This window comes from Bombyx mandarina, chromosome 15, assembly GCF_030267445.1.
Source record: "Bombyx mandarina strain Sakado chromosome 15, ASM3026744v2".
NCBI lineage: Eukaryota > Metazoa > Arthropoda > Insecta > Lepidoptera > Bombycidae > Bombyx > Bombyx mandarina.
The window spans coordinates 15103921-15130333 of record NC_143221.1 but is presented as its reverse complement, the minus strand read 5'-3'; the positions used below and the strand labels follow the sequence as shown (position 1 = coordinate 15130333).

Here is a 26413-nt window from a genome sequence, read left to right as displayed (position 1 = left end):
TTTTGGCTGTCCTCTCGCGATGTTATCCTGACACTGCCTAAATAATTCTGAAGAGACCGAAACAGGTGGCTCTAAGCTATGCAATAGCTTAAAAAAATTATAAACGTAGAAAATTTGTGAAATTTGATGGTCGTTTGTTAATCTTACATGCAAAATCTACTGGACGGATTTTGATTAAACTTCATAATATAATAACTTACACATCATAGAAGCACATGACCTATATGAGCTATATAGTAGGCCCAATGCACGACAGATGGCGCGCGAGCAGTTTCAATAAATTTATATTCTGTGTGTTTAATGTGAGTTTTTTAACGTTCTCGATAGCGTAAAAGTTAACTCAACTTTTATTCAGTAGGCACAGCGCCAAACGTAGGCAAACGTTACAACTCCATAAAAATTTGTATTAACTTTTACGCTATCGGGAACGTTCAAAAACTTGCACGAAGCACCAGGGCCCTGAAATTGCGATACTTTAAGACAAATATTTTTTTCTGTATGGAAACTAGCGACATCTTGTAGCGGCTGCCCCTAAACTTATATGTGGTTAAAGTTAAGGCATTTAATTATGATATAACTAAACACAGAAAATAAAAAATAAAAAATCATACAAGTCTGTACTTGTTATAGAGAAATCGATTAAGTTTTATCAATTTGTAGTTTGAAGAAAATTTACAAAATCCTTCATTAAAAATAAAATATGGGTAATAATATGTTACTGCCATCTACAGGAGCAATGAGAAACTAATCGAAGCGAAGCCATCTAGTGGCCGACGCCCGTAAACATTTTGGTTGAGTGCTTGAGTTGCTTATCTATAATTAATTTATGTGTATTATCTATGCTAAGCACACTGATTGATGTCACAGCGGAACTTGGCTGTATTTCACTAGTACACCATAAACATGGCGCTAAGACTTCAAAACTAGTACTTTTACTAACGTAGATAAACATATTTAGTATCACAGGTTCATCTAGTGTCGTGTCGTTACCGGAACCCACAGAGCTCAGATCATAAACTTATATTTAAGCACACAAGTTAGTGAAACGTAAGTTATTAAAAACTCAACCCTATTCTTAGAGCGTTACAGATTTCAGAATTGAGAAATCAAATTTATTCGTCTTTTACTAATGAAAAGTTAAATCTGTCCATTACAAAACAGAGATAATTATGCTTGGATGCTCAAAAGGGATTATCATTGAGTCGAGTGAATCTTTAAATAAATAAAAAAACCAACTCAATTGTAAACTTAATAATAAATGGTTTGGATTGATAATTTTAATTCATTCTCGCCCGTCTCTCGTTAGGTAGGGTTGGCAGAACAAAATACGTTGTGCTGTACTTTAATATGGCTTTAGTATGCTCACTGTAATACACTTTGTGTAATGTTGGGCAAGTAGGTAGTTGGTAGGTAAATCTTTGTTTTGGGTAGCATTTCCACTTCGACCACATATCCCAAAAGTGGATAATGGCGTAAATTTTTTTAAGAGAGTGGACTCCGGAACCATTTAAGTTGGGAACGGCGGTAAACTTGATCAATGTAATTTTACCAGTACACTTCACAATACATACATATATAATAAGGGATAAGACGTCCGGTGCATTCGCGTTGAGCGATGCACCGGTGTTCAAATCTCAGGCGGGTACCAATTTTTCTAATGAAATACGTACTCAACAAATGTTCACGATTGCCTTCCACGGTGAAGGAATAACATCGTGTAATAAAAATGTAACCCGCAAAATTATAATTTGCATAATTACTGGTGGTAGGACCTATTGTGAGTCCGCGCGGGTAGGTACCACCGCCCTGCCTATTGCTGCCGTGAAGCAGTAATGCGTTTCGGTTTGAAGGGTGGGGCAGCCGTTGTAACTATACTTGAGACCTTAGAACTTATATCTCAAGGTGGGTGGCGCATTTACGTTGTGAATGTCTATGGGCTCCAGTAACCACTTAACACCAGGTGGGCTGTGTGGGCTGTGAGATCGTCCGCCCATCTAACAATAAAAAAAAAAACTTTTAACATTTGATATTATAGAATCGATCATCGAAAAGAAAAACCTTGGTTTAAAGCTTTTCAAAATTCGCCGAGACCATTAGGTAACCCTACTTCAGAATCTTAAAATGACTTTATGCTATAGAATACAACTCACTGAGAGATTAATTGTTGAATGAACATTTGTTTAATCAAATTCTAAGTTGTAGAGCAATCACGTAAAATGTGACTTTTAATATTACCGAAAACATATTTTACTTTACTGTTATTGAAGTTGATATTTAGTTGTGAGGTTTTACAATATGCTTTACGATCAACACATTGTCATATATAAACAACGCGTGAACGGATAAGAATATAAATAATGAAAGAAAAAACATATGAATTAGTAAATGTTGAAAAAATCACGATAGATTTCAAAACTTCATCGCACAAGTACAGTCACTGCTCTTATTAAATGTATTTTGAGAATTAAAAGAACAAACTTTAACGTGAAAAAAACTTGAATTTTCGATCAATAGAAAAGCGGAAAAATGTAATTATTATATGTTTCACCCATAATCTACATAATAAATTATAAAACTACTAGTCGTACTCGCCCGCTTCGCTGGGCATTTAAAATTAACATTATTATATATTGTCATTATTATTAGGGAGTCCAACACTCATATAAATATTAGCCTATCCATTAAGTACATGTATTTTCTACATGGATACCAAGTTTCAAGTAAGTCAATCGGATACATGGTTCAGTAGTTATAATTGAACATCCGTAAAAACCACTGTAGATTGATATATTAGTATAGATGTGATAGTAAAACCATTTTTTTAATTCCTTTGCCAACCAAAAAAAGCCTTATTTTCGATGGTGTAAGCCGCGGTTAAAACTATTATCCCAGCAGGTCGTAACTCATTCATTCAACGAACAGTTTTCCTTGAAAAATAATTTCTTAGACCGTATTGTGAACGCAGACAACAAGCTTAAATGGCGACAGTCTGTCTCCTCATTTAATCTGTTCGGAGCGTTATTGTTCGCGCCTGCTAATATTCTAGGTGCTAGGGATGGCGAAGTGTGCAGAAATATCCAATTTAAGACTTTAATTTTGACGTTTCCGGACTTTAATAATCTAAATTCAAAATAAATAACTCCGAAGAAAGAGTTTCTTTGAAAGAAGACGACCTTCTTTGTATTTATGAGTCGGAACATTTTTCGTTTTTCTGACGCTCTCTAATTTTTATCTATCCTATTTATATCTTACCTATTTATATATTATATTATATACCTATTTATACAATTAAGTGATCACGCGTTTCACATGAAATGCTCAGATAGAGTGTATTTCAGCGTTATTTTAGAGTGTATTGTGTTTTAGCATTTATTAGAGTGTAATTTAACGTATGGCGAAACTAAGCGCCTGCGGTATAACATATCATTTTGCAAATACTATTTCATATGTGAATATTAGTTAGATAGTGTTTTATTTAATTAATTCAATAAATAATTAAATTTTGTGAATGTTGAATTTCTGTTAATAAAATTCAGTTATGACCACTTGGTTTTTTCCCCGGCAATAACAATTAAGAATTAAGGTCGCATCGTGGTTTGTGGCATGTCCACAAGAACTGGTAATGGTTTTTGTATTGCCCTTGTAGGTTGTGGTTGTTGTCGTCTACGTCAAATCACGCACGATCATCAGGTCCCATATTCGGTTCCCTCTGTATTTTGTACCGCAAGTTCCATGGGGAGTGCTCTGAGGAATTGTTCGAGATGATACTAACGTCTCGTTTTTACCATCGCACCGCCCGCCACCGGAGTAGATCGGATAGAGTAGTTCATCCATACTACCTGGAGCCACTGCGGTCATCCACAGTGCGTTTCCAGAGATCTTTTTTGCCACGTACCATCCGGCTATGGAATGAGCTCCCCTCCACGGTGTTTCCCGAGCGCTATGACATGTCCTTCTTCAAACGAGGCTTGTGGAGAGTATTAAGCGGTAGGCAGCGGCTTGGCTCTGCCCCTGGCATTACTGAAGTCCATGGGCGACGGTAACCACTCACCATCAGGTAGGCCGTATGCTCGTCTGCCTACAAAGGCAATAAAAAAAATAAAAAAAATTTATTAAGATTCTCTGTGTTATAGGTACCAGAGACTGACATCCATATGTCACACATCTAAATGACACACATCTAAATATGTGCATATTTAAGCAATAAGCACCCAAAGAGCAAACCTGTCCATCACACGAATGATATATAATGAATGATATATCCGACCGAAGGAAGGAAAACACGGTATCGGGGATAACGAGCTAGTTACAAAGTGTTTATTAATAGAGCCATAACAATGTCACTATGTACACTTTTTTCGGGATATTATACCAGAATAGTTTTCTTAGAATCGCCATCCCTATTCTATACTAAGATTATGCCAGACACCTTTATTTAGATAGTGTTGGTAATGAAAGATAATATAAATAAGTTAGTTCAGACGATTCTTGTATATTTCCAACAGAACTTTCGCACAACTCGTCTTATTTATTATTATATTTGTATTCGCAAATGGTTAAAACACGAAATAACTAGTTTACCATAGAGCATCTTAGTTCTTTTCGTAACGACTTTTTTACTTCTAAACAATAAAACCTTCTAATTATGAAGGGAATTATTGACGCTATTTCGATATGTGGCCCGTGTATTACAAAATGGAGGGTGGCTTTTACGCCATGGTGACAATGGGCACCATAAGCCGCTTATTTCCCTCTTTTTTTATCCTCCCTATGCTGATAGCCTTGAGAGGCTATTTCAGCCTCTCCTTGACGTGTAAGTGAGCTCATAGGGCTCAAATCAGAGGTGTTGCTAACACTGGCCCTAGCAAGAGCAGTGCTTCCCAGAATCTACCACCGGATCGGAAACGCGACCCACTGAGGAGATCCGTCGAGAAGCTCAGTGGGCTGTGTCTATGGGTTAATTTACTCGTCGAGCCCTTCGTCGCAAGCGACGGGTTCGACGAATACGGTGACCGGTGCTTGTGGTACCTAAAAGCACTCTTAATGGATCAGGAGGATCCGTAATGACGTGCTTAGGACGACGTCGACTGCTTACCATTCGGTCCACAGGATCGGGTATGTATGTTAACTCATCGTTTATCGTTGTCGGTTAAAAAGAGAAGAAAGAAGAAGGCTTCAAAACGTCCCACATAATGAATTTATTTATTTTACATTCATTTTACGTCAATTTTATTTTACATCTCAGCCCAAAACAGTACGGCGTTACTTAAATCTATAAATATCATTTCTCTGTAAGTTAACTTTCATGAAAAAATGGCTAATGATGTTAATGCGATCCTTTTTGGTTATATTGAATAACAAGGAAAAAAGAAAACATAATTATAGAAATAATAATAGGAAAATTATTAGCATTTATTGATAGCACCTATCTGAATATCAAGACCGTTCAGAGGCAATTTAATTTACCAAATGTATTACTCGTACTATCTCACTCTACACCAGGTATTAAGCTGTTTTCGGGGGGGAAAAATGTACCAGTTTGATATAATGATAACTATGATATAATGAACATAGACATGTCAACGCCATTGCCGATCTTAAGCATTAGCTATAACCGAGACTCCAATGGTATGATACGCTTAATTTGGTAACACGGCTGTGGTATTCTTCAAACTGGAACGCATGATTAGTTCACGACAGGAATAGGTGGGATAGTATGGACAATTGTACGCTTGCAATTTACTACCACTACTGAAGATACTGGTACTTTTCACTGGTGGTAGCACCTCTTGTGAGTCCGCGCGGGTAGGTACCACCGCCCTACCTATTTGTGCCGTGAAGCAGTAATGCGTTTCGGTCTGAAGGGTAGGGCAGCCGTTGTAACTATACTGAGATCTTAGAACTTATATCTCAAGGTGGGTGGCGCATTTACGTTGTAGATGTCTATGGGCTCCAGTAACCACTTAGCACCAGGTGGGCTGTGAGCTCGTCCACCAATCTAAGCGATAAAAAAAATTAGAAAAAGATACAATACTACATGGTATTAGGTTTTTACTTATGAAATTATTGTTTACTTACTATACAGAAAGTAAAGACATAGTTTTATAAATATATTTTTATACATATTATTTCTATCAATCAAAATATACAACCGACATCGATACTACGATACGTCTATATCAGCACAGTGGTAAATTTTCAATGTTTTTATTAAAGAAAACCAAATCTTCAAAGGCATTTTGTAATGCTTCTCGGGTATTGAATTTTTTTCCTGGCAAGAAGTTGTTCAAGCTTTGGAAAAGCTTGGGAAAGCTTTACAAAATTGGAAGCCTACCGAAGAAAGGTCAGGTGCGTACGATGGAAGACGCAAAACTTCCGACCCTAGCTTTGGTAGCTTTAAGACCGTCTGTTGTGCCATTAGAGGTTGAGCTTTGTCGTGTATGAGCAACGGGTACGTGCGGTTACCCAGGCATCTGGAGCTCCTCCATCGTTGTGTCCAGTTCCTCAGAGTGCACATCTGCAGTAATACTGCTGCTGTTTGGTATGAAGCTCTGATGAATTATACCTGCAATTAGAGCACCAAACAGACACCACGACTTTTTAGGGGTAAGTTTTCGTTTAGGACATTACCTAGATGCTGAACCAGTGCCTAACCAACGTGATAAGCGTCTACGTTTATCGAAAATAATCCATTTTTCATACCAAGTGACTTCAGTTTTCGGGCCAGCGCGGGGTTAATTTTTTAGGTCGTAATTTCCTTGTCGTAAGAGTTCAAACAAATAACAAGTCAGGCGTTTGTTTGTATTGTTCACTCCGTACACGTCATTAATGTTATGAGTCGTTTGTGCGGCATAGCTACCGCGTCAGAGCTCGTGTTCCGTAATTATTAGTACTAGACGATGACCGAGCTTTGCTCGTTTCATTTTTTTGATAACGCCATCTTGTTGTGCCTTTAAAGACAGTCTTATTATTCGCCAATAAATGTCGGGAAGAGTTGATTATTGAAAACACGAATAAAACAACATTTTCTGAAAATAAATCGTAGCCAGATCGATTTATCGTCCCCGAAATCTCCTGTATACTAAATTTTATGAAAATCGTTGGAGCCGTTTCCGAGATTCAGATTATATATATACAAGAATTGCTCGTTTAAAGGTATAAGATTTTTATCGCTGCCTAACTGATGAAAAAGATATTAATGTAGTAAAAAAAAGCACTAATCAATAAAAAAATGAGTGAATGAATAAAAATTAATAGAATATCAACTCTGTAGCTAATTTTTTTTAAGGGATTTTATGACCTGGTAACTAAGACCTTTAGGTCATTTCTTATTTTAATTTATATTCTTATTTTTATGAATAAAGATAATATGGAGTGAAATTAAATGAAATGAAGATTATTAATTTAGACTTTATCAACTTTACTTTATCAACTGAGATAAAATTAAATGAAATGAGATGAGATGAGATGATATGGGATGAAATACAATCTCAGTAAAATGGTGGTCATTTACAGAGATTTTTTCAGTGGACTTTTTGGAGGATCCCGAGAAGTTACGTCCAGCGGCTTTGTTTCATTTTCCCACATTTGTGCACTTTCACAGATATTAAACAGTTAATAAACCACCGTTATTACACATTTAAACCTGAAGGAACACTAAATAGACAAAATAAAACAAATCACACAATTTCACTCCTCGCGTTCCCACCAAAAAGTCTAGAGGTTAAAAGTTTAAAATACCTATTATTATTATTATCCACGATTGCTTTTCGTTTGTAAGTTCGACGAAGGCACTTTGGGAAACATAAATCCGTGTACATTGAATGTGAGAATATAATGTTTTTACGGTAACCAAATCTTCTATTTGATATTCAATAAATCAACCCGCATATCCCAATAAGGGTCGTACCCTGCTTATGAATCGTTTGGAGTTTATGAGGCTGAAGAAACGTGCAAAGAATCTTCAGTAGTAGTAAAGCCTGGTAAAATTTTGCACTTCGAATGTGTGTGTTCAAAAAAATTTGATCATATGTGTCTGTGTTTATAATCTACTAGCGACCCGCCCTCGCTTCGCTTCGGAAACATTAAAACACACATGAAACAAAAAAAAAAAAAATTAAAAAAAGTAGCCTATGTTCATCAGGGACAATGTCGGCTTCTAATGGAAAAATAATTTTTCAAATCGGTCCAGTAGTTTCGGAGCCTATTCGAAACAAACAAACAAACAAATTTTTCCTCTTTATAATATTAGTATAGATATAGATTGTTTGAATCTTTGAAGCAACATTTGTAATAAAACAGTTAAATCCGGCGTAGTATTTTCTTCCATTCATGCGGCTCGTACACATAATTGGAACTATTTAAACGGCTGAATCTCCCGTTTATTGTTTTTAATGTAGACTGATCCCGTGATCAATACAACTGTAAAGAATTCGAAGCGTCGAAAATCTATACTAATATTATAAAGAAGATAGATTTGTTTGTTTATTTGTATTGAATAGGCTCCGAAACTACTGCACCGGTTTAAAAAAAACTTTCACTATTTGGAAGCTACACTATTCCCGAGTGACATAGACTATAAACTTTTTTGAAAAAATTACGGATTCTTACTAAAACTCCAATAATGTAACCGAAGGTGTAAAAAAATTATCTTTTTTTTTTTAAAGTTGTGGAATCCATTTACGGATACCCGGTCCGGGGGGGGGGGGGTAACGAACCGGGTTATGTCGATAAAAAAATTACCTAAAATATTCTTTACGTCGAGTGCCCTGCGAAAACTATTGATGATAGAATAAAATAATGTACTACGACTTTGTAGAACATATTATTATTTACAAAAAGTGTCGGGACAGCATATGTTTAACTATTATGGTTATGCCGCAATAAGTGTTGTTTTATTTAGAAAAAGATTTTTTTGTTAGAGACCCGAGTGGAGCCGGAGCGGGCCGCTATAGTAAAATAAAAACAGTAAACGTGAAATTAAACCGTAAAAGTATTTTTAATTCGAATCCAGAATAAAAGTAATAAAAACAGAAAGGGATAAAAAAGTAACAAAGTAAGTGATCGATGATTTTAAGAATTATTTACTGTTTGTCGGTTTGTTTGTTCGGGCCCATTTTCCGAAAATACTCAAAGGATTCTAATATAGTTTTCACAGGTAGACACAGATTGACTTAGAGCAGAATAAATATAAGATTGAAAACGTTAAAATCAGATTTTGAATTTAAAGTTATCGTCATTTACGTGTTTTTGGGAAATTTGCTTCGATACTGTTAGATGTCACAAGTTACATAACATATATTAGGAATACGAAATTAACTCTTTAACGTAACAGAGTCGGTTTTTACTCACAAACCACTGACCGATTTTGGTGGAACTGTCTATGGAAATAGTTTGACTATTGGGTAAGAAAAATCCTAATGTTGATTTCGGGTTTCAAATCACCATGACGCAGTGTGTAGTCCACGTAGGTTTCCTCTCTAATATTTGCTCGACGAGATTACGTTTTATGTATTTAATTTCATTTTCATGCAATTATCAAATTAGGCCGTCCAATGTTCCCAATATAACCAACTACTTGTACTACTACTACATCCCAATAAACAACTTGAGACAAAGACGAGCGAATGAACTATAAAAGTTTCCCCAAAATCTTTGTTGCAGTTCCACGCAAAAAAATAATAACATACAAAGAAACAGCTATTTATATGAATAATAACAACAACCGTCATCACGTAGACTATACATTAGACACTGTATAGCCATCATACTAAGACTATACATAAATAACAAAAATCTTACGTTACGGACGTTTTTTCCCGGTTAGGGTACCCCTCCGCATCGTCCCATAAGGAACTTCGTTCCAAAAACTTTGGGAAATAAAATTGATGAATGCAAATTCATAACAATATATAATAAGTATATCTTCGGGAAAATTTACTTCATTAAAACGACAGTGTGTGTGAAGTTCGGATATTTTTGGACATAAATCTTCATGGTACGCGGCGGTACAGACATATTTTTCTATGAACTTATTATGGGTCTGTTTCCGAATTACTGAGAAAATGAATGCTCAAAGTTTCGCAAGATGTATATCCGCCTTACAAGCTACTTTGTCGGTTTGTGCTGTTTATAAAGAATATCTTTAGTTGTAACCAGGGGCGAATTTAAACTTAATGCTGGAATTTTACTTCAATTTATAGTTTATATATTTTATAGCAGAAACTTTATTATATGTTATATATACCAAAAACGTAAATAAATATTTGATCTTTTTTCTAACAATTATAAATTTGACTTATTATTATATTAAATTAAAAAAAAAACGAATTAAATTTCTTTAATTACATAAAAAAGAAAAAAACGTATTATTTTAAATCTTCAAGGAAATAAATTGATTAAATCATTTTGATTATTAATTTTTACCAAAAGTGTCAAAATTATAATTCACAAATAATGGATTCATTGAATTTCTTGAATTATCAATTAAACAGAATATTATTAATTTTTAGAACTAATTAATTAATTACATTGAGCAATTTCAATAAGACAAAAAAAAAATTTCACTTTCAAAATTATGCCGCCCTAAAAAATTTACCGCCCTGGGCACATGTCCCGACTGTCCTTAGTGTAAATCCACCGCTGGTTGTAACCAAACAAACACAACCTGGCCTTCTCTTATCGCATAGATACATAAAACTTTTATTTTTTTTTTTTTTTTATTGCTCAGATGTGTGGACGAGCTCACAGCCCGCCTGGTGTTAAGTGGTTACTGGGGCCCATAGATATCTACAACGTAAATGCGCCACCCACCTTGAGATATAAGTTCTAAGGTCTCAGTATAGTTACAACGGCTAGCCCACCCTACGAACCGAAACGCATTACTGCTTCACGGCAGAAATAGGCAGGGCGGTGGTACCTACCCGTGCGGACTCACAAGAGGTCCTACCACCAGTAATTACGCAAATTATAATTTTGCGGGTTTGAATCTTATTGCACGATGTTTTTCCTTCACCGTGGAAGTCAATCGTGAACATTTATTAGTACGTATTTCATTAGAAAAAGTGGTACCCGCCTGCGGGATTCGAACACCGGTGCATCGCTCAACACGAATGCACCGGACGTCTTATCTTTTAGGCCACGACGACTTATAAAGGTTTGATATTTATCTCTTTAGGTTGATATTTATCTCTAAATACTGAAATTGACTGTATTTTTTTATTAGAACAAAACTTCCAATAAAATTGCTAAATTGAAACGTATCGAACAGGTGTTAAGGCACTTCTGCGACGAAGGAATAACATTGTGTAGTAAAAATCGAACGCAAAGAATTTATTACCGAGAAACGTGGACTACGTCTAATCCAGACAAACATTTTCTTCCATATCCTCCTTGAATATGAGAAAAGAAAAAAATACTTAGAGTAACACACAAGATTTACATAATATTATTGCATTTATTGCTTAGGAGGGTGTGCGAGCTCACGGCCCACCAGTTATTAATTGATTACCGGAGCCTATAGACATAGACATTATTTACTGGTGGTAGGACCTCTTGTGAGTCCGCACGGGTAGGTACCACCGCCCCGCCTATTTCTGCCGTGAAGCAGTAATGCGTTTCGGTTTGAAGGGTGGGGAAGCCGTTGTGACTATACTGAGACCTTAGAACTATATCTCAAGGTGTGTGGCGCATTTACGTTGTAGATGTCTATGGGCTCCAGTAACCACTTAACATCAGGTGGGCTGTGAGCTCGTCCACACATCTAAGCAATAAAAAAATAAAATAAAACATCTACAATGCCACCACTGCCGGCTATTGGTAGGACGTCTTGTGAGTCCGAACCACCCTGCCTATTTCAGCCGTGAAGCGGTAATGCGTTTCGGTTTGAAAGCCTTACTGTAAAAACTGAAACCTTAGAACTATTGTCTCAAGGTAGGGTTAAAAAAGGGTTTTTATTTATTCCATAGATGGGTTGATGAGCTCACAGTCATACTCGTGCGGACTCACAAGATATTGTACCACCAGTAAAAAAGCAAACGACTGATTAACAAAGTAAATTTAAACTGTATTCGCCTTTCACAATGAGTCTTATAGAATGACGCCTTACCAAATTTCATTAAATCCCACAATCCATAATATATGTGCTACTGCTATGTTCTCTGCCATTAAAAAAATATAAAATGAATTAAGATCCTTCTAACACTAGAAAAATATCAGTGAAAAATGGTTCAAAAATAACTAGCGGGTCTGTTAGACGTCGGTCCTACTCTGAAAATAATAATAAAAACCATGGAACCTGACCTACAGGGCTTAATTGAAAAGACAGTAATCGAATTTATTAAAACATAATAAAATTCGCGGCACTCGCGTTTCGTCTTGTATGAAGAAAGTATTTCTTAATAGTAAGACACGGGTTACTTCAGCATCGTGCTTGTTTCTAACGTAACGCAGTCATGGGTTAGAGATGTCGGGCAGGATAGCCGTTCTTTTACTGCAGCTGGACTTATCGAAAACCTCATGCCTCTTGGGAACTCGATAAATTTAAGCGGTAGGCAGCGGCTTGGCTCTGCCCCTGGCATTGCTGAAGTCCATGGGCGACGGTAACCACTCACCATCAGGTGGGCCGTATGTTCGTCTGCCTACAAGCGCAATAAAAAAAAAACAAAAAAAAGATCGATTACCGCTTAACAAGAGATATTATGTCACAAACTCATTTATGAATTTAAGGTAATAAATAAATCGATGTCTTCCAAAAGTACCATCCGCAAATAAATTAATAATAATAGGGTCGGGGGCCTGATACAGAAGGCAGTTATACTTGATACTGCGCGTATCGTGAGGACGTTCCACACTCTGGAGACCTAACTACTGGTGACTTGTGTCGTAGACACCGCCATCAGCGGCAATCTATTTTTGTATAGTGTTTTTTAAAAATTGTATTTTTAATACGTTTTTTTGAAAAAAATTATGTAATTAATAAGATTTTAAACAAATATAGAACATAATAATAAAATCATTTATTGCCTTTCACATTAAATAAAATAAAATACAAATAAAAGAAAATAAAAAAATAAAGAAAATGCAAAAGGATGTCAGTTAAGAAAAGGCATAAGGGAAACACAATGAATGTTTTCATAGAGATCGAGAGCATTCACTCGTATTCGAGATACAGCTAACTTATAAATCCGTGATGCATGTTATCTATATGTCAATGTCGAGTTCGGATCGTTTGGGATACATCCCTTTGTCGGATAAATAGATAAAAAAAGATATATGTCGGGTTTCGAAGTCGGGAAGCTATGAGTACTGGTTGCAAATTGATCAAGGTATAACTTGGTTTGAAAAGAAATTCTTGATAGTTTTTAGAAGGCTATTTTATTAGACTGGAATTTTACATTCAGCGATGGTAAAAGTTTGTCGTAAATTAGGTTTTGCAGTTAAAATATTTTTGCACAATTTAATTCGACCTTCGCTGGCGACTGTCAATATACGTATGAGTTCCAATAAGATGCATAATTTTGAATAGCCCACCATTGGGTCCTTGAAATACACCAAACTGATGACGAAGAGGGTGAAGATGGCGCTAAGTGCCACACATATAATGAAACCACCGCTCATCTTCGTCAAAAGCTTATCAAACGTGTGATTTCGCGAAGAGGCGATCACAATTGGCCAACAAAATGTTGATTGATTTTAACGCTTTTTTTCTTTAAGGCTACGTGAAATATATAGTATGTAAAGGTTGACATTCGATTCAAGGTGCAATTCTTGAAATTATCAAGGAAATACAGCCACAAACGTGACAATTTTACTTTTACTGGTGGTAGGACCTCTTGTGAGACCGCGCGGGTGGGTACCACCGCCCTGCCATTTCTGCCGTGAAGCAGTGATGCGTATCGGTTTGAAGGGTGGGGCAGCCGTTGTAACTATACTGAGACCTTAGAACTTATATCTCAAGGTGGGTGGCGCATTTACGTTGTGGATGTCTATGGGCTCCAGTAACCACTTAACACCAGGTGGGCTGTGAGCTCGTCCACCCATCTAAGCAATAAAAAAATATTTGATAATGGATTTCACATATATTTACCGAGAAACAACCACGCATTCTAATTTGAAGAGTGGGCAGATTCTGATTATTACCATACGGGATAAAAGCCTGGCTCTAAATGTAAAAAAAATATCTATAATACAATATTTGTCTAATCTCACTCAATGCGTTTTTGGGGAGATATATACGACAAAGGGAAGATCTTCCACCGAGCGGTGACATTGCTGGGTAGACCGACGGTCCGAATGTTGTTGTTCGGAACTTGTATATATGCGCTTTATCTTGAAAATGTCGTAAGCGAGATTCAGGCATCTGTCAATTATCTTGCGTTGTATGATGGCTACCCGCCACATCACTCCCCTCCGAGACTGGAGGTCGTGTCATTTTTAGTTAGCGTTGTCCGTGCTGAGATTAGCTTGCAAGGGCCAGTGCTGCTCGAAGCCTGCGGTGAGTCGAGGCTGAGCTTGAATGCTGCGTGCGTGTCGCCGGTGCTGCTCGAAGTTTGCAGTGAGTCGAAACTGAGCTGAATGCTGCGTGATTGTCGCCAGTGCTGCTCGAAGTCTGCGGTGAGTCGAGACTGAGCTTCAATGTTGCGTGCGTGTCGTGCGTAGTCCATGTGATGCAGAGCTGCCACGCCGGAGATGTGTGACCCCAAGCGTTGATGATCCGGTCGTGGGCTGCGATGAACTGTAGCGGCGTGATGAGGTAGTGAAGTTGCGTGCCGTAGGACCAGGAAGCGCGGTGAGTCGGCTGCGATGCTGGCTTGCTGTGGGACGACTGTCAATGACGTGTTTTTATCTGCGAGAATGCGGGGATTGTGGTAGCCGAAGTTCTTGATGCGCTGATGATGAATCAGAAGGTTGCGTGTTCATATCTCGTCGCAGGTCACCAGTTTGGGGAGATATATACGACAAAGGGAAGATCTTCCACCGAGCGGTGACATTGCTGGGTAGACCGACGGTCCGAATGTTGTTGTTCGGAACTTGTATATATGCGCTTTATCTTGAAAATGTCGTAAGCGAGATTCAGGCATCTGTCAATTATCTTGCGTTGTATGATGGCTACCCGCCACACGTTGATATATTCTCAATATACTCCGCTGTCACATTATACTAGTTATTAACCAGACGATGTCCGCGTCCCATGTCCGCACTGACAGCTATGAGCCGAGGGTCCGTACGAAGGAGCAACATGTCATTGTGTACCCGAGTGATGTATGACATTAAGCTAGTATGTATGTGCGTATGTGATTTGAAATATGTCTCAGCTATTAACATCGAACTAGCTTCTACTGAAATATCTTTTAGTGAAGTTTTCATACCGTAGATTGGGGGGAATCGGGACCTTTTCCAAATCCAACACAAATTTTCTTTGTTTTTTCTCAGGGTAATTAATATCAATAAAATTGAGATTAAAATAGTTCCGGAGGCTTAAATTTTTATATACGATGCGGTATTAAACATAGTTCGTATCAAATATTTTAAAAAAAACTAGCTTGACCCGATTTACCTTGGCTTTGGGGTGAATCATGTTACGTATGGAGTCAATAGAATTTTTCGATAGAGCTGGCACTATTTAGTTGTTAGGTAAGTACCTAACTTCAGGTAATTAACTTCTTAACATCTTTAATGAGTAACAAAACTTTGATGACTAAATTAAACTATTTAATATTCTTAAACACTAAATAAAAGTCATTTTCAGTTCAACAAAGTTAAATCTAACAACTCAACAAAAGTATTGTGACATCCCAGATTTGTCCCCATTCTAACTCTAATCTCTATTCCCCCCAATCTACTGTAAAATAAAATCTAGGAGTAGGAAATTCTTTTAAAAAATAGCATTTTAAAAGTTGGCAATACACTTGAAAAATCTTGAACGTGACCTTCAGTGGTCAATTTGCCGATATCATAATATTATTTTCTAATAATCATATTAGATGTTCAATCAGGTAAACATAACACTGAATTGATTTTTAAATATTATATATGTCGTGGATAACTACTTTTAGTTGTCGTGGATAACGACTTTTAGTAATATTAAGACGGTGGTTTTGATTATTATTTTAAATGATGAAATGTTGTTTTGATAAATATCACAAAATGAAGGGTAGACTCCGTAACGCCACAGTATAAAATGGCGGTACGTGGACAGAGTCGTGGCATTCCGTGTCAGACAGTCATTCCGTCCGTCTCAGTCAGTGTTTCTCTGGCATCAGTCAGTCAGTCAGTCAGTCAGTCAGTCAGTCAGTCAGTCGGCCTGTCGGTATGTGCAACGAAACTGTCGGTTTATCCTGTCATTGTGAAAGTTGTGTGTGTTGAGTTTCAATAATTATTATTCAAAAGGTTTTATTGACTTTTTATAAACTGAGTTCAACCAAATACGAGTGATGACGGAACCTACCGCTCAGCCATCCCTGACGTGCGCCAACATATATAATATTATATTATTATATATAATAATTTATTATTATATATTATAGTATAAATATTATATTCAGCGTAGAAGAAAAGTTGAAAAAAGATTTAGCGCTACGCAAAGCTGCTCAAAGTTTATCAACTTTAACTGTCACTACAGCTGTGTATATTTCATAGCTAAGAAAGTTTCTGAAGTAGAAGTTTCTGTAGTAGAAGAAAAATTATATTTAGTTGAAAACTTCCTACTACATCGCAAATCTTTTCCTTCTATTGCGATTTATGGAGTATTTTGAAAGGGGCGGCATGATGTAAATCCTATGACAATGAGGTATCCTTCATACATTCAACAAGAGTGACTGCAATACAGAATTTTTCCATGGAAATGGTACGTATTCCAATTTGTTTTAATATTTAATGGACTGTTGGAATTTCACTGGTGGTAGGACCGCTTGAGTCCGCACGGGTAGGTACCACCGCTCTGCCTATTTCTGCCGTGAAGCAGTAACGCGTTTCGGTTTGATGGGTGGGGCAGCCGTTGTAACTATACTTGACACTTTAGAACTTATATCTCAAGGTGTGTGGCACATTTACGTTGTATATGTCTATGGGCTCGAGTAACCACTTAACACCAGGTGGGCTGTGAGATTGTCGACCTTTCTAATAAATAAATAAAAAACTGTAATGAAGCCACTTTGCCATGCCAGGGATACAGCCAAATCTTGTCCCTAAACCTCGTTTGTAGAAAGAGATCAAGGACAAGCTTGGACCTGCCTCTACCTCTGCAGCCCTCCGGCCAGCCTTTCAGAAGACGCTTGGGTAATCTAGCCTCTCCATTCGCACCACGTGCCCAGCACGTTGCAGGGTTGTCTATTTCTGCCGTGAAGCAGTAATGCGTTTCGGTTTGAAGGGTGGGGCAGCCGTTGTAACTATACTTGTGACCTTAGAACCTATATCTCAAGGTGGGTGGCCCATTTACGTTGTAAATGTCTATGGCCTCCAGTACCCCCTTAACACCAGGTAGGCTGTGAGCTAATCCACCTATCTAAAGCAATAAAAAAGGCATCCGACGTTTATGGTCTCAATAATATATACATTTAAAAATTACTTTAATCAACTTAATAATGTCTATTACTTATTTAAACCGAAAATATGTACTACATATTCTAAATTAATATTCTCTATTAATAATGTCTCCTTCATTTCTATTATTTAATTCAACGCCATTACAATAATCTGCTCTCTTGTATTCAGTGATGAAATGCGTATCTCTCAATGTCGAACCACGAAATATCGATAATGTCCAATTTAATATGAACTTTGAGAGTGATGGTCCTGTCAAATTATACACTAGTTATTAACTAGATGTCGCGTCGGCCGCGGCCGGCCTCTGTCCGCGTGGTGACAGCACTGTACATGTTATATATGTATATAAATGTAGAGCTGACTCTACCAAACTTCATAGAGTAGTTACAATAGACTTTTTAATCATCATCTGAAAGCAAAAGAGGTCTCGGCGTATTTGATTCAAAGCGACTACCAGAGTCTGTAAAACTTTGAGACGTAGGAATTGTATTCGCTCTCCTATTCTTCAAAACTTGAAGCCGGAATGTGTTACTCCATGTCCAAAATCTCGCCAAGCCTTTGCCTCAGCAGGCGTTCGTATAAGTTTCAACTTGGCGAGGTGATTTCGGAATATCTGTAGCACTCAGGTGAGTCCCAGACATGCCGTAGACCAAAGACGCTCAACATACACACCAAAACTGTATCCGCGAATAATTTCCCTTTCCCTTGAAGAATAAACATTTTTTTCTTAAAATAAAACACGTTGTACTTATGGCTCGTGATAGGATGTATTATGATTTCGGGTGAATGCATTCGATCTTAACGAAGCAGTTAAGTAGAAAAAGGAACGCCGCAGTCTGCACGATGCGTTTTATAATGTATGGGCTTCGATACCCAATCAAAATAATATGTCCCATGTCCAATTAATCGATTAATAAACATTACATTAATAATTATCGTTCTCACTCGAATATTCTGTGACGTTACTACAACCCTCTCGAGTAATTTCCGGTGGCCGACCCATTTATTGGGTTCGCTCACTCGGGAGACTTCCGGTAACAGACAGTCCAGATTCCTGTTTGTCTATAAATACGTTTCAGAGCAATTGATGCAACAAATGAACGATCTATTTCGGCTTACACACGTGAACCTTGATTATAGGTAAATAATTAAAAATATTCAGGTAAGCGACGTTGAAAATTCAGTGTGCTTAGTGCGAGCTTTTTAATGTTATCGATAGCGTAAAAGTTAAGTCCAATTTGTATGTAGTTGGATTGTTTGCCTCCGTTTGCCGCTAGGGGCGCTGTTCCAACTGAATACAAATTTGAGTTAACTTTTATGCTATCCTCTTATATATATAATTAATAATATAATTATATTAACATAATATATATTGTATATATTGTATACTCTTTTGTTCATTCTTTGATTTCTGTGATCCAATTGAGAATAGATTAATATTGTTTGTCTTTAATATTATAGGTATGTCTATAGTGTAGCCTTGGTGAAAGCTGTGATTGTGGAACAATGATTATAATGCAGAAAATAATTATGATTATAGAAATGTGACAATAGAATCATAATAAGTAGCCACTCACCGTTAGGCGGGAGATATGCGTGTCTGCCTACAAGGGCAATAAAAAAAAATAACTTAGAATTTAAATTAATTATGGTCGAATTTCGACCACAAGGCAACCGCTAGTTCTAAATTAATACGTACTTAACATGTTCCTGACCTTGAACGAATAATATCATGTAATTACAACAATTAAACATAAATCCTCCCTTAAACTAAGTTTGAAAGAGGTCTTCAACGGTTCGCAGTGGCTTGTCTGTGTGCTGGATTGCTAGCTAGGGTCCAGTTTTTTTTTTTACCCCGTGACATCAGGTAGAACCTTAGCTCATCTGCCTATCATGGTAAAAAGAGTATTCATTATTTCAATCAGACCGTTGAAATACTACCACTTTGAGCATCCCACTCCCGACTAGGCGCGTCAACACCTCCGCCTCAGCCATTCACCCAATCATCATGTACGACCAACCCATACCGTGGGCCCCGAAGGTCAAATACTTAGGCGTCACCCTCGACAGAGGGATGACATTCCACCCCCACATAAAGACGGTACGCGACCGTGCCGCCTTCATACTAGGACGCCTCTACCCGATGATATGCAGGCGAAGTAAATTGTCCCTTAGAAATAAGGTGACACTCTACAAAACTTGCATACGCCCCGTCATGACCTATGTAAGCGTAGTGTTCGCTCACGCGGCCCGCACTATCTTAAAATCACTCCAAAATTATTCAATCCCGTTTTTGCAAGATACCCTTCGGAGCCCCGTGGTTCGTCAGGAATGTCGACCTCCATGACGACCTGAACTTACAGTCTATCAGTAAGTATTTTCAGTCGGCATCGATGCGTCACTTCGATAAAGCGGCACGACACGAGAACCCTCTCATCGTGGCCGCCGGTAACTACATTCCCGATCCTGCGGAAAGAATGGAAAGCAGTCGACGTCGTCCCAAACACGTCATTTCGGATCCCCCCGATCCACTAACGGTGATTTTAGGTACCTTAAGCACCGGTCATCGTTCTCGTCGAACCCTCGCTTGCAAGGAAGGGCTCGACGAGTAAATTAACCCTCAGACACAGCCCACTGAGTTTCTCGCCGGATCTTCTCAGTGGGTCGCGTTTCCGATCCGGTGGTAGATTCTGCGAAGCACGGCTAGGGTTCGTGTTAGCAACGTCGTCAGGTTGGAGCCCCGTGAGCTCACCTACTAGTTAAGGTTACGCTGATATAACCTCTCGAGGCTCTCAGCTTAGGTAGGAAAAAAATGAACTACTTAATTTTGCGACTGTTGCGAAGTTGTACTTCTACAATACTTCTTCTTCTTCCTAGCGTTTTCCCGGTCTAGTGCCAGGGTTCGTTTTCCTACTTAAAATCCTCCACTTTGCACAGTCATCTACAATACTAAAGCAATTAAAAATATAAAGACATCAAATCGTAATTTTATATGCAAAAAGCTCAGCAGTTTCAAGAAATGTGATCGATTTTGAAAAAAATCTATTTAGCTACACAAATTGGGCATTTTTCGTGAAATAATAGATGAAGCGAGACCTTGTCATAAATAAAATCCGTACAGAATAAGCAATATCACGCTCGATCAATGCCTTTCACCTTGTTTCGTACATGAGCGGGATATTTAATCACAAAATGTACATTCGTGTTTAGAATTAATACATTAAAATTAACTTATTTTCATTATTGTTGTCCGATTGCGCTGAACTAATTTTAAGTGAAATAGATGTTTTTTCTAATTGTCTCACAACTTACAGGAAAAATCTGTCGCGGATCGTCTCCCAATTAAATTTAAATTAATCTTAAGCAATGAATGAAATGTAATCAAATCTTAGTTGTATATATATTTTTATTTTTGATGTTAATGCACTGTCGATTGCACCTATAATTGAGGTGACATCTGCCATGTACTTTTGTCAATTGATCAATGTTTTGTATTGATGATCACTTTGTTGGTGCAACTTAATAAATAAATAAATTATTCATTCATTTTCATTTCATTTACATCATTCATAATTAATATATATATATTAAAATTAACTTCGACTGCCTACATGTGCAATGTTTAGAAATAATACATTAATATTAACTTATTTTCACTAAACGATTAGAATGCGACCGAGTCAATAATCACGGACGTTTCAAGATAGAAAATCATATTGTGTTATTACACTATTGCTTTTGTTAATAAAGAAAATACGAAAGGGCTTTTTAATATAATATCTTTTTCATAACCATAACGCTTTTATTCTATAGGCGTTAAACAAAAAAAGAAATAAGAGTGTTTACAAACAGAAGCAGAGGAGAGGTTAAAATATATTCGGTCTACTGGTCTTTTTAGTCTCAAGAGCCCATAGGTACCACAACATAAACGCACCAGCTACCCTGAGACAATTTATTTTTTTTATTTTTGTATTACTTAGATGGGTGGACGAGCTCACGGCCCACCTGGTTACTGGAGCCCATAGACATCTACAACGTAAATGCGCCACCCTCTTGAAATATAAGTTCCAAGGTCCAATAATAGTTACAACGGCTGCCCCGCCCTTCAAACCGAAACGCATTACTACTTGACGGCAGAAATAGGCGGGGTGGTGGTACCTACCCTCGCGGACTCACAAGACGACCTACCACCAGTAAAAAAGTCGACATCGCAACTGTATTTCTCGGCGGTTGGCCCGCCCTTGAAATCGGGCTGAATGGCTTCTTCACGGCACACATAAGCAAGATTGCAGTATCCATCGATACTAGATCGCAATGCACTTTACCTACACTACATGGACCGCCTTTCGCACCAACGTGTCTATTCTGAGGGAGCTTCATATCAAAACCAGACTTTCCACTATATGCCTTCGTAGGGTGCTGGAATTCTTCGGACATATTGCTCGTAAAGAGGGTCACAATCTTGAACAGCTGATGGTGACAAGAAAGGTAGATGGCAAACGTCTCAGAGGACGCAGTCCCACGAGATGGTCGGACCAAATACGATCTTCTCTAAACATCAAATTCTACAATACCCATCATGAAGCTAAGGATCACAGCAGATGGAAGGAAATCGTACGGGAGAAACTGATGCAGCAGGGGAGGCACGACCCTCAGTAATGAGGAAAACGACGCGAGGAGGGACACTACGTATTTTTAATAGCCCAAAATTGACTTTTACTAACGCTAGTACGATATCTGTTAGCAAAGGATTTTAACGCAAATATACCGGTAACGATCTACTGAACCGATAAAATAACATTTACAAAATTGGATTTCCCCTAGCACTTTCGTCACGGACAGTACCTGTATCAGAAAGCTGTGATATCTAGCGATAAGGCGACACATGGCTAATGCGTTTACTTAGCGAAACATTAGCGGCACTCCAGCGTTGCGACACCGGATGTCAACGGAGAAAAGCCACAATGATAATCATTTATTTTTAAATCCAATATATTTAGCGACGGAGCGGAGGTAGGAAAATAGTGGAATATCTTTTTTCTTGATTTACAGCGTAAGTGTAAGTAAGTGTAAGCAAGTGTAATTTACTGTAAAGTAATTTACTGGTTACTGTTGGTAGGACCTCTTGTGAGATAATATAATTTTACAGTGGTTTTTACGGATGTTCCGTTATAACTACTGAACCATGCGTCCGACTGACTTGAAACTTGGTATCCATGCAGAAAATACATGTACTTAATGGATAGGCTAATATTTATATGAGAGTTGGACTCCCTACACCAGTTGCGGGGGCGTTAAGGATGAGAATCTTTGTAGGAGTGATAAATAATAATGTTAATTTTAACTGCATAGCGAAGCGGACGGGTACAGCTAGTTATTTATAAATGTACTAACAACAAAACTTAAGTCGCATATAAAATTACTCTGCATAAAAATAGGACTACTGTGTATTTTAAATTTTGTGTTCTACTTAATATTTCAACTGGAATCCCAAAGGAGCGGGTTTAGTGTTCTCCCCTCGCGTCACTTTTTGTAGTTCTCAAAAACTACACAATACAGCTCAAAGGAACTGGGTCGTTTTACGGAGTTTCGTTGCAAATAAAAATTAATTTAAATTGTTTCAAGGCTTATTCTTTTCTCTTGGGTTTCATTATTATTATAATTTTTTATTTTTTTTATTGCTTAGATGGGTGGACGAGCTCACAGCCCACCTGGTGTTAAGTGGTTACTGGAGCCCATAGACATCCACAACGTAAATGCGCCACCCACCTTGAGATATAAGTTCTAAGGTCTCAAGTATAGTTACAACGGCTGCCCTACCCTTGAAACTGAAACGCATTACTGCTTCACGACAGAAACAGGCAGAGTGGTGGTACCCATTTTAATCAAAACGAATTACGACGTTGACTTAACCACCATACTTATCTATATACGTTTAAATATATACATATAATGATATGGAGTACTTCAGAACGAATAAACAATAAGATAATTGCGTTTTCTGTGTATAAGAAAATAACACTTAAAGCCTAATCTCTGTTAAAATTCATATAAAAAATTAAACAGTATTATTATAGTATACAAAACTGAACTCTCTTTTCACTGAACGACATACAGATGAGTGGAGTATATTTGGAAAAGCGCATCCCGTGAGCTTTTTGCCGATATTTCTATGTCTATGATAGCGCCTGTGAAAGCTTAATGGAATAAAAAACTGTTAGTATTTTAAATGAAAGAAAGACTCTACGCACTTACAAAAGTAAAAGGCTTTTTTAGGTAATTTCTTAAAGTTCTTTCTATAAATAAAAGAGATTTTTTTGGCTTTAGTATTTCATATAGAGCGCTTTGTTTCCAGCAAGTAAAAATGTGATCATAGCCATTAGAGATTAGAGAGGGTATTTAGGCTTGCTTAGTACGAGGCTTGCGGAGAGTACTTAATGCCCCTGGCATTGCTGACGTCCATGAGCGACGGTAACCACTTACTATCAGGTGGGCCGTATACTCATTTGCCTACAAAGGCATTAAAAAGAAATAAAAAAAACTTATGATTAAATTACTAAATTTAAAATAATGGATGTCAGAATAATTATTGTTACTTGTTGCAGTGTCAAAGCTGTCAAACCAGTGAAGTAAGCAGACCTGAGACATCGACCCGCTCACCTCCTCAAAGCGAAAGACTCCCTGGAGATGGCGCCAGTTCCTCAGTGCCTGATGACCAGGTAATTTATGCCGTACTATACAAATCAATGTACCGAAATCAATGTATCATCTGTCAATCAATGCATCAATCAATGCATCATGTGTAAATCAATGTTCCGAAATCGCATGTAAAGAAAATCTAAAATCATTAATTTTTAATATTATTTTTGTCAAATCATTGACATGCATATTTATATTGTTATTGTACAGTCGAAATTTCGATTTCATGTCGCTAGAAGTAGGGATTGCAGTTTTCTTGGCCTTAAAGCATGTGAAGAATGTACAATGTCCTCTCTTAATATTCAATTATAGTAGACAGCGGCTTAACTCTGCCCCTGGGATTTCTGAAGTTCATAGACGATAGTAACCACTCTCCATCAGGTGGGACGTACGCTCGTCTGCCTACATGTGCAATAAAATACCAAACCTTTACTGGTGGTAGGGCCTCTTGTGGATCCGCGCGGGTGGGTACCACTACCCTGCCTATTTCTGCCGTGAAGCATAAATGCGTTTCGGTTTGAAGGGTGGGGCAGCCGTTGTAACTATACTTGAGACCTTAGAACTTATATCTCAAGGTGAATGGCGCATTTACGTTGTGAATCTCTATGGGCTCCAGTAACCACTTAACACCAGGTGGGCTGTGAGCTCGTCCACCCGTCTAAGCAATAAAAAATAAAAATAAAACCTTTGTGTTAAAAACAAGTAATATTTTATTGTATCATAAAATACAAACTGTATGCTATGAAAATCCTTGAATTTCAGAACCGTGCGAGTGACGACGGTCGTTCGAGTCGAAGCGTTAATCCATTCAGAACGAACAATGATCCAGGTTAACTAAATAATCTTTATACTTAATTAATAATACTCCACAAAATTTATTTATTGAAGTGAAACTTCTTTATCGACGTAGGGAGGAAAAAACGTATGTAACGTTTTTCGGTTACGCGCCATCTTAATTTCTTCCGTTACGCGCCATGTTTATTTTATTTCTATTTAGTTTGTTGTCAACAGATGTCGCTGCACGTTAATTCAACAATTCCTGAATCGCGGTGACGAGATGTTACATAGTTGATAGACGTTCTCATATTTCTCTTGCTAAAGCATAGCTACCTGACGTCGGGATATTGTGATCATGTAGGAGGTTCCCCCGGGGTGCGGCTGCTCCATTGCGCTGCGGAGTGGTTGACAGTAGTTGACACTTGCGATTATTTTTATATTTTATAAGTTTTACTTCTACCGTGTGTGACTTGCACACACACACACACATTTTATTTATTTATTTAACTTTATACACAAGAGTACAGTGATGGACATAACAGAGCTTGGCTGAGATGTGTTAATGCATTCGCCGTATAGTCCTGACCTGACTTTTAGATTTCCGCCTGTTTCGGTATCTTCAGAATTCTTTTGGCGGGGTCAGGTTAACACCACGAGAGGACTCCCAAAAGTCAAAACCAATTGTCGCGGTATTTTGATCAGAAGCCCTAAAATTTCTATAGCAATGGGGTCATGTCCCTACCTACAAGATGGCAAAAAGTGATCGAACAAAATGGTATCTACATACTTTAGTTAAATGTAAATAAACTATATTAAAACTGGTTGTGAATTTTCCTAAAAAATGCGAAGAAAATTTTTCCCCAACCTATTATTTATTATAATATATTAGTTATCCGTGACCACGAAAACTGTAATTTTTTCGTTAATAATAAACGTGAAATTAATCCGTTATAGTTATTTCAATTAAATAAAGAATACAATAATAAAATAATTTATGAATAAAATGATTTAATTGTTTCCTTTCTATATTTAATCGGGCCATTTATGTATTCTATCGCTAACGATATTTTCCCTAACTTTAGTAAATTTCGGATATGGTAAGCACTGTTTATATAATTTAATGGTTTTTGTTTAGTTTTACAATTTTCATTACAAATCGACTCTGTGGTCGGACAAAATTTACCACATCCATTTCCTTTCGCTAAAATCTGATATAAATATTTTCAAATTGGAACATTAATTGTGTGTCAGGTTGTTTTTGGTAATTAAGAATTATTTTTAATAGTTTTTAGTAGTGTACTACAGTGACTTACCTTCAATCAAATTGATTTTTTTGGATTATTTTACACTTAACTTATACAAGAGGTGTTTATTAAAATTAAAATTTTGTAAC

At 37.4% G+C, this 26413-nt stretch overlaps 1 protein-coding gene across 3 annotated transcripts in view; it reads left to right on the top strand.

The window, feature by feature from the left end:
- The window catches only part of LOC114249948 (adenylyl cyclase 78C), a 134123-nt gene that overhangs the window by 64683 nt on the left and 43027 nt on the right, over window positions 1-26413 (top strand). For all 3 annotated transcript variants that reach the window (XR_016324145.1, XM_089732683.1, XM_028183674.2), the window contains exons 4-5: window positions 24150-24263; window positions 25006-25072. Coding sequence is in view for 2 of the 3 variants with exons in the window: in XM_089732683.1 (XP_089588809.1) it covers window positions 24150-24263; window positions 25006-25072 (181 nt within the window). In the remaining variant the exon portion in view is untranslated. The remainder of the gene's footprint in view (window positions 1-24149; window positions 24264-25005; window positions 25073-26413) is intronic.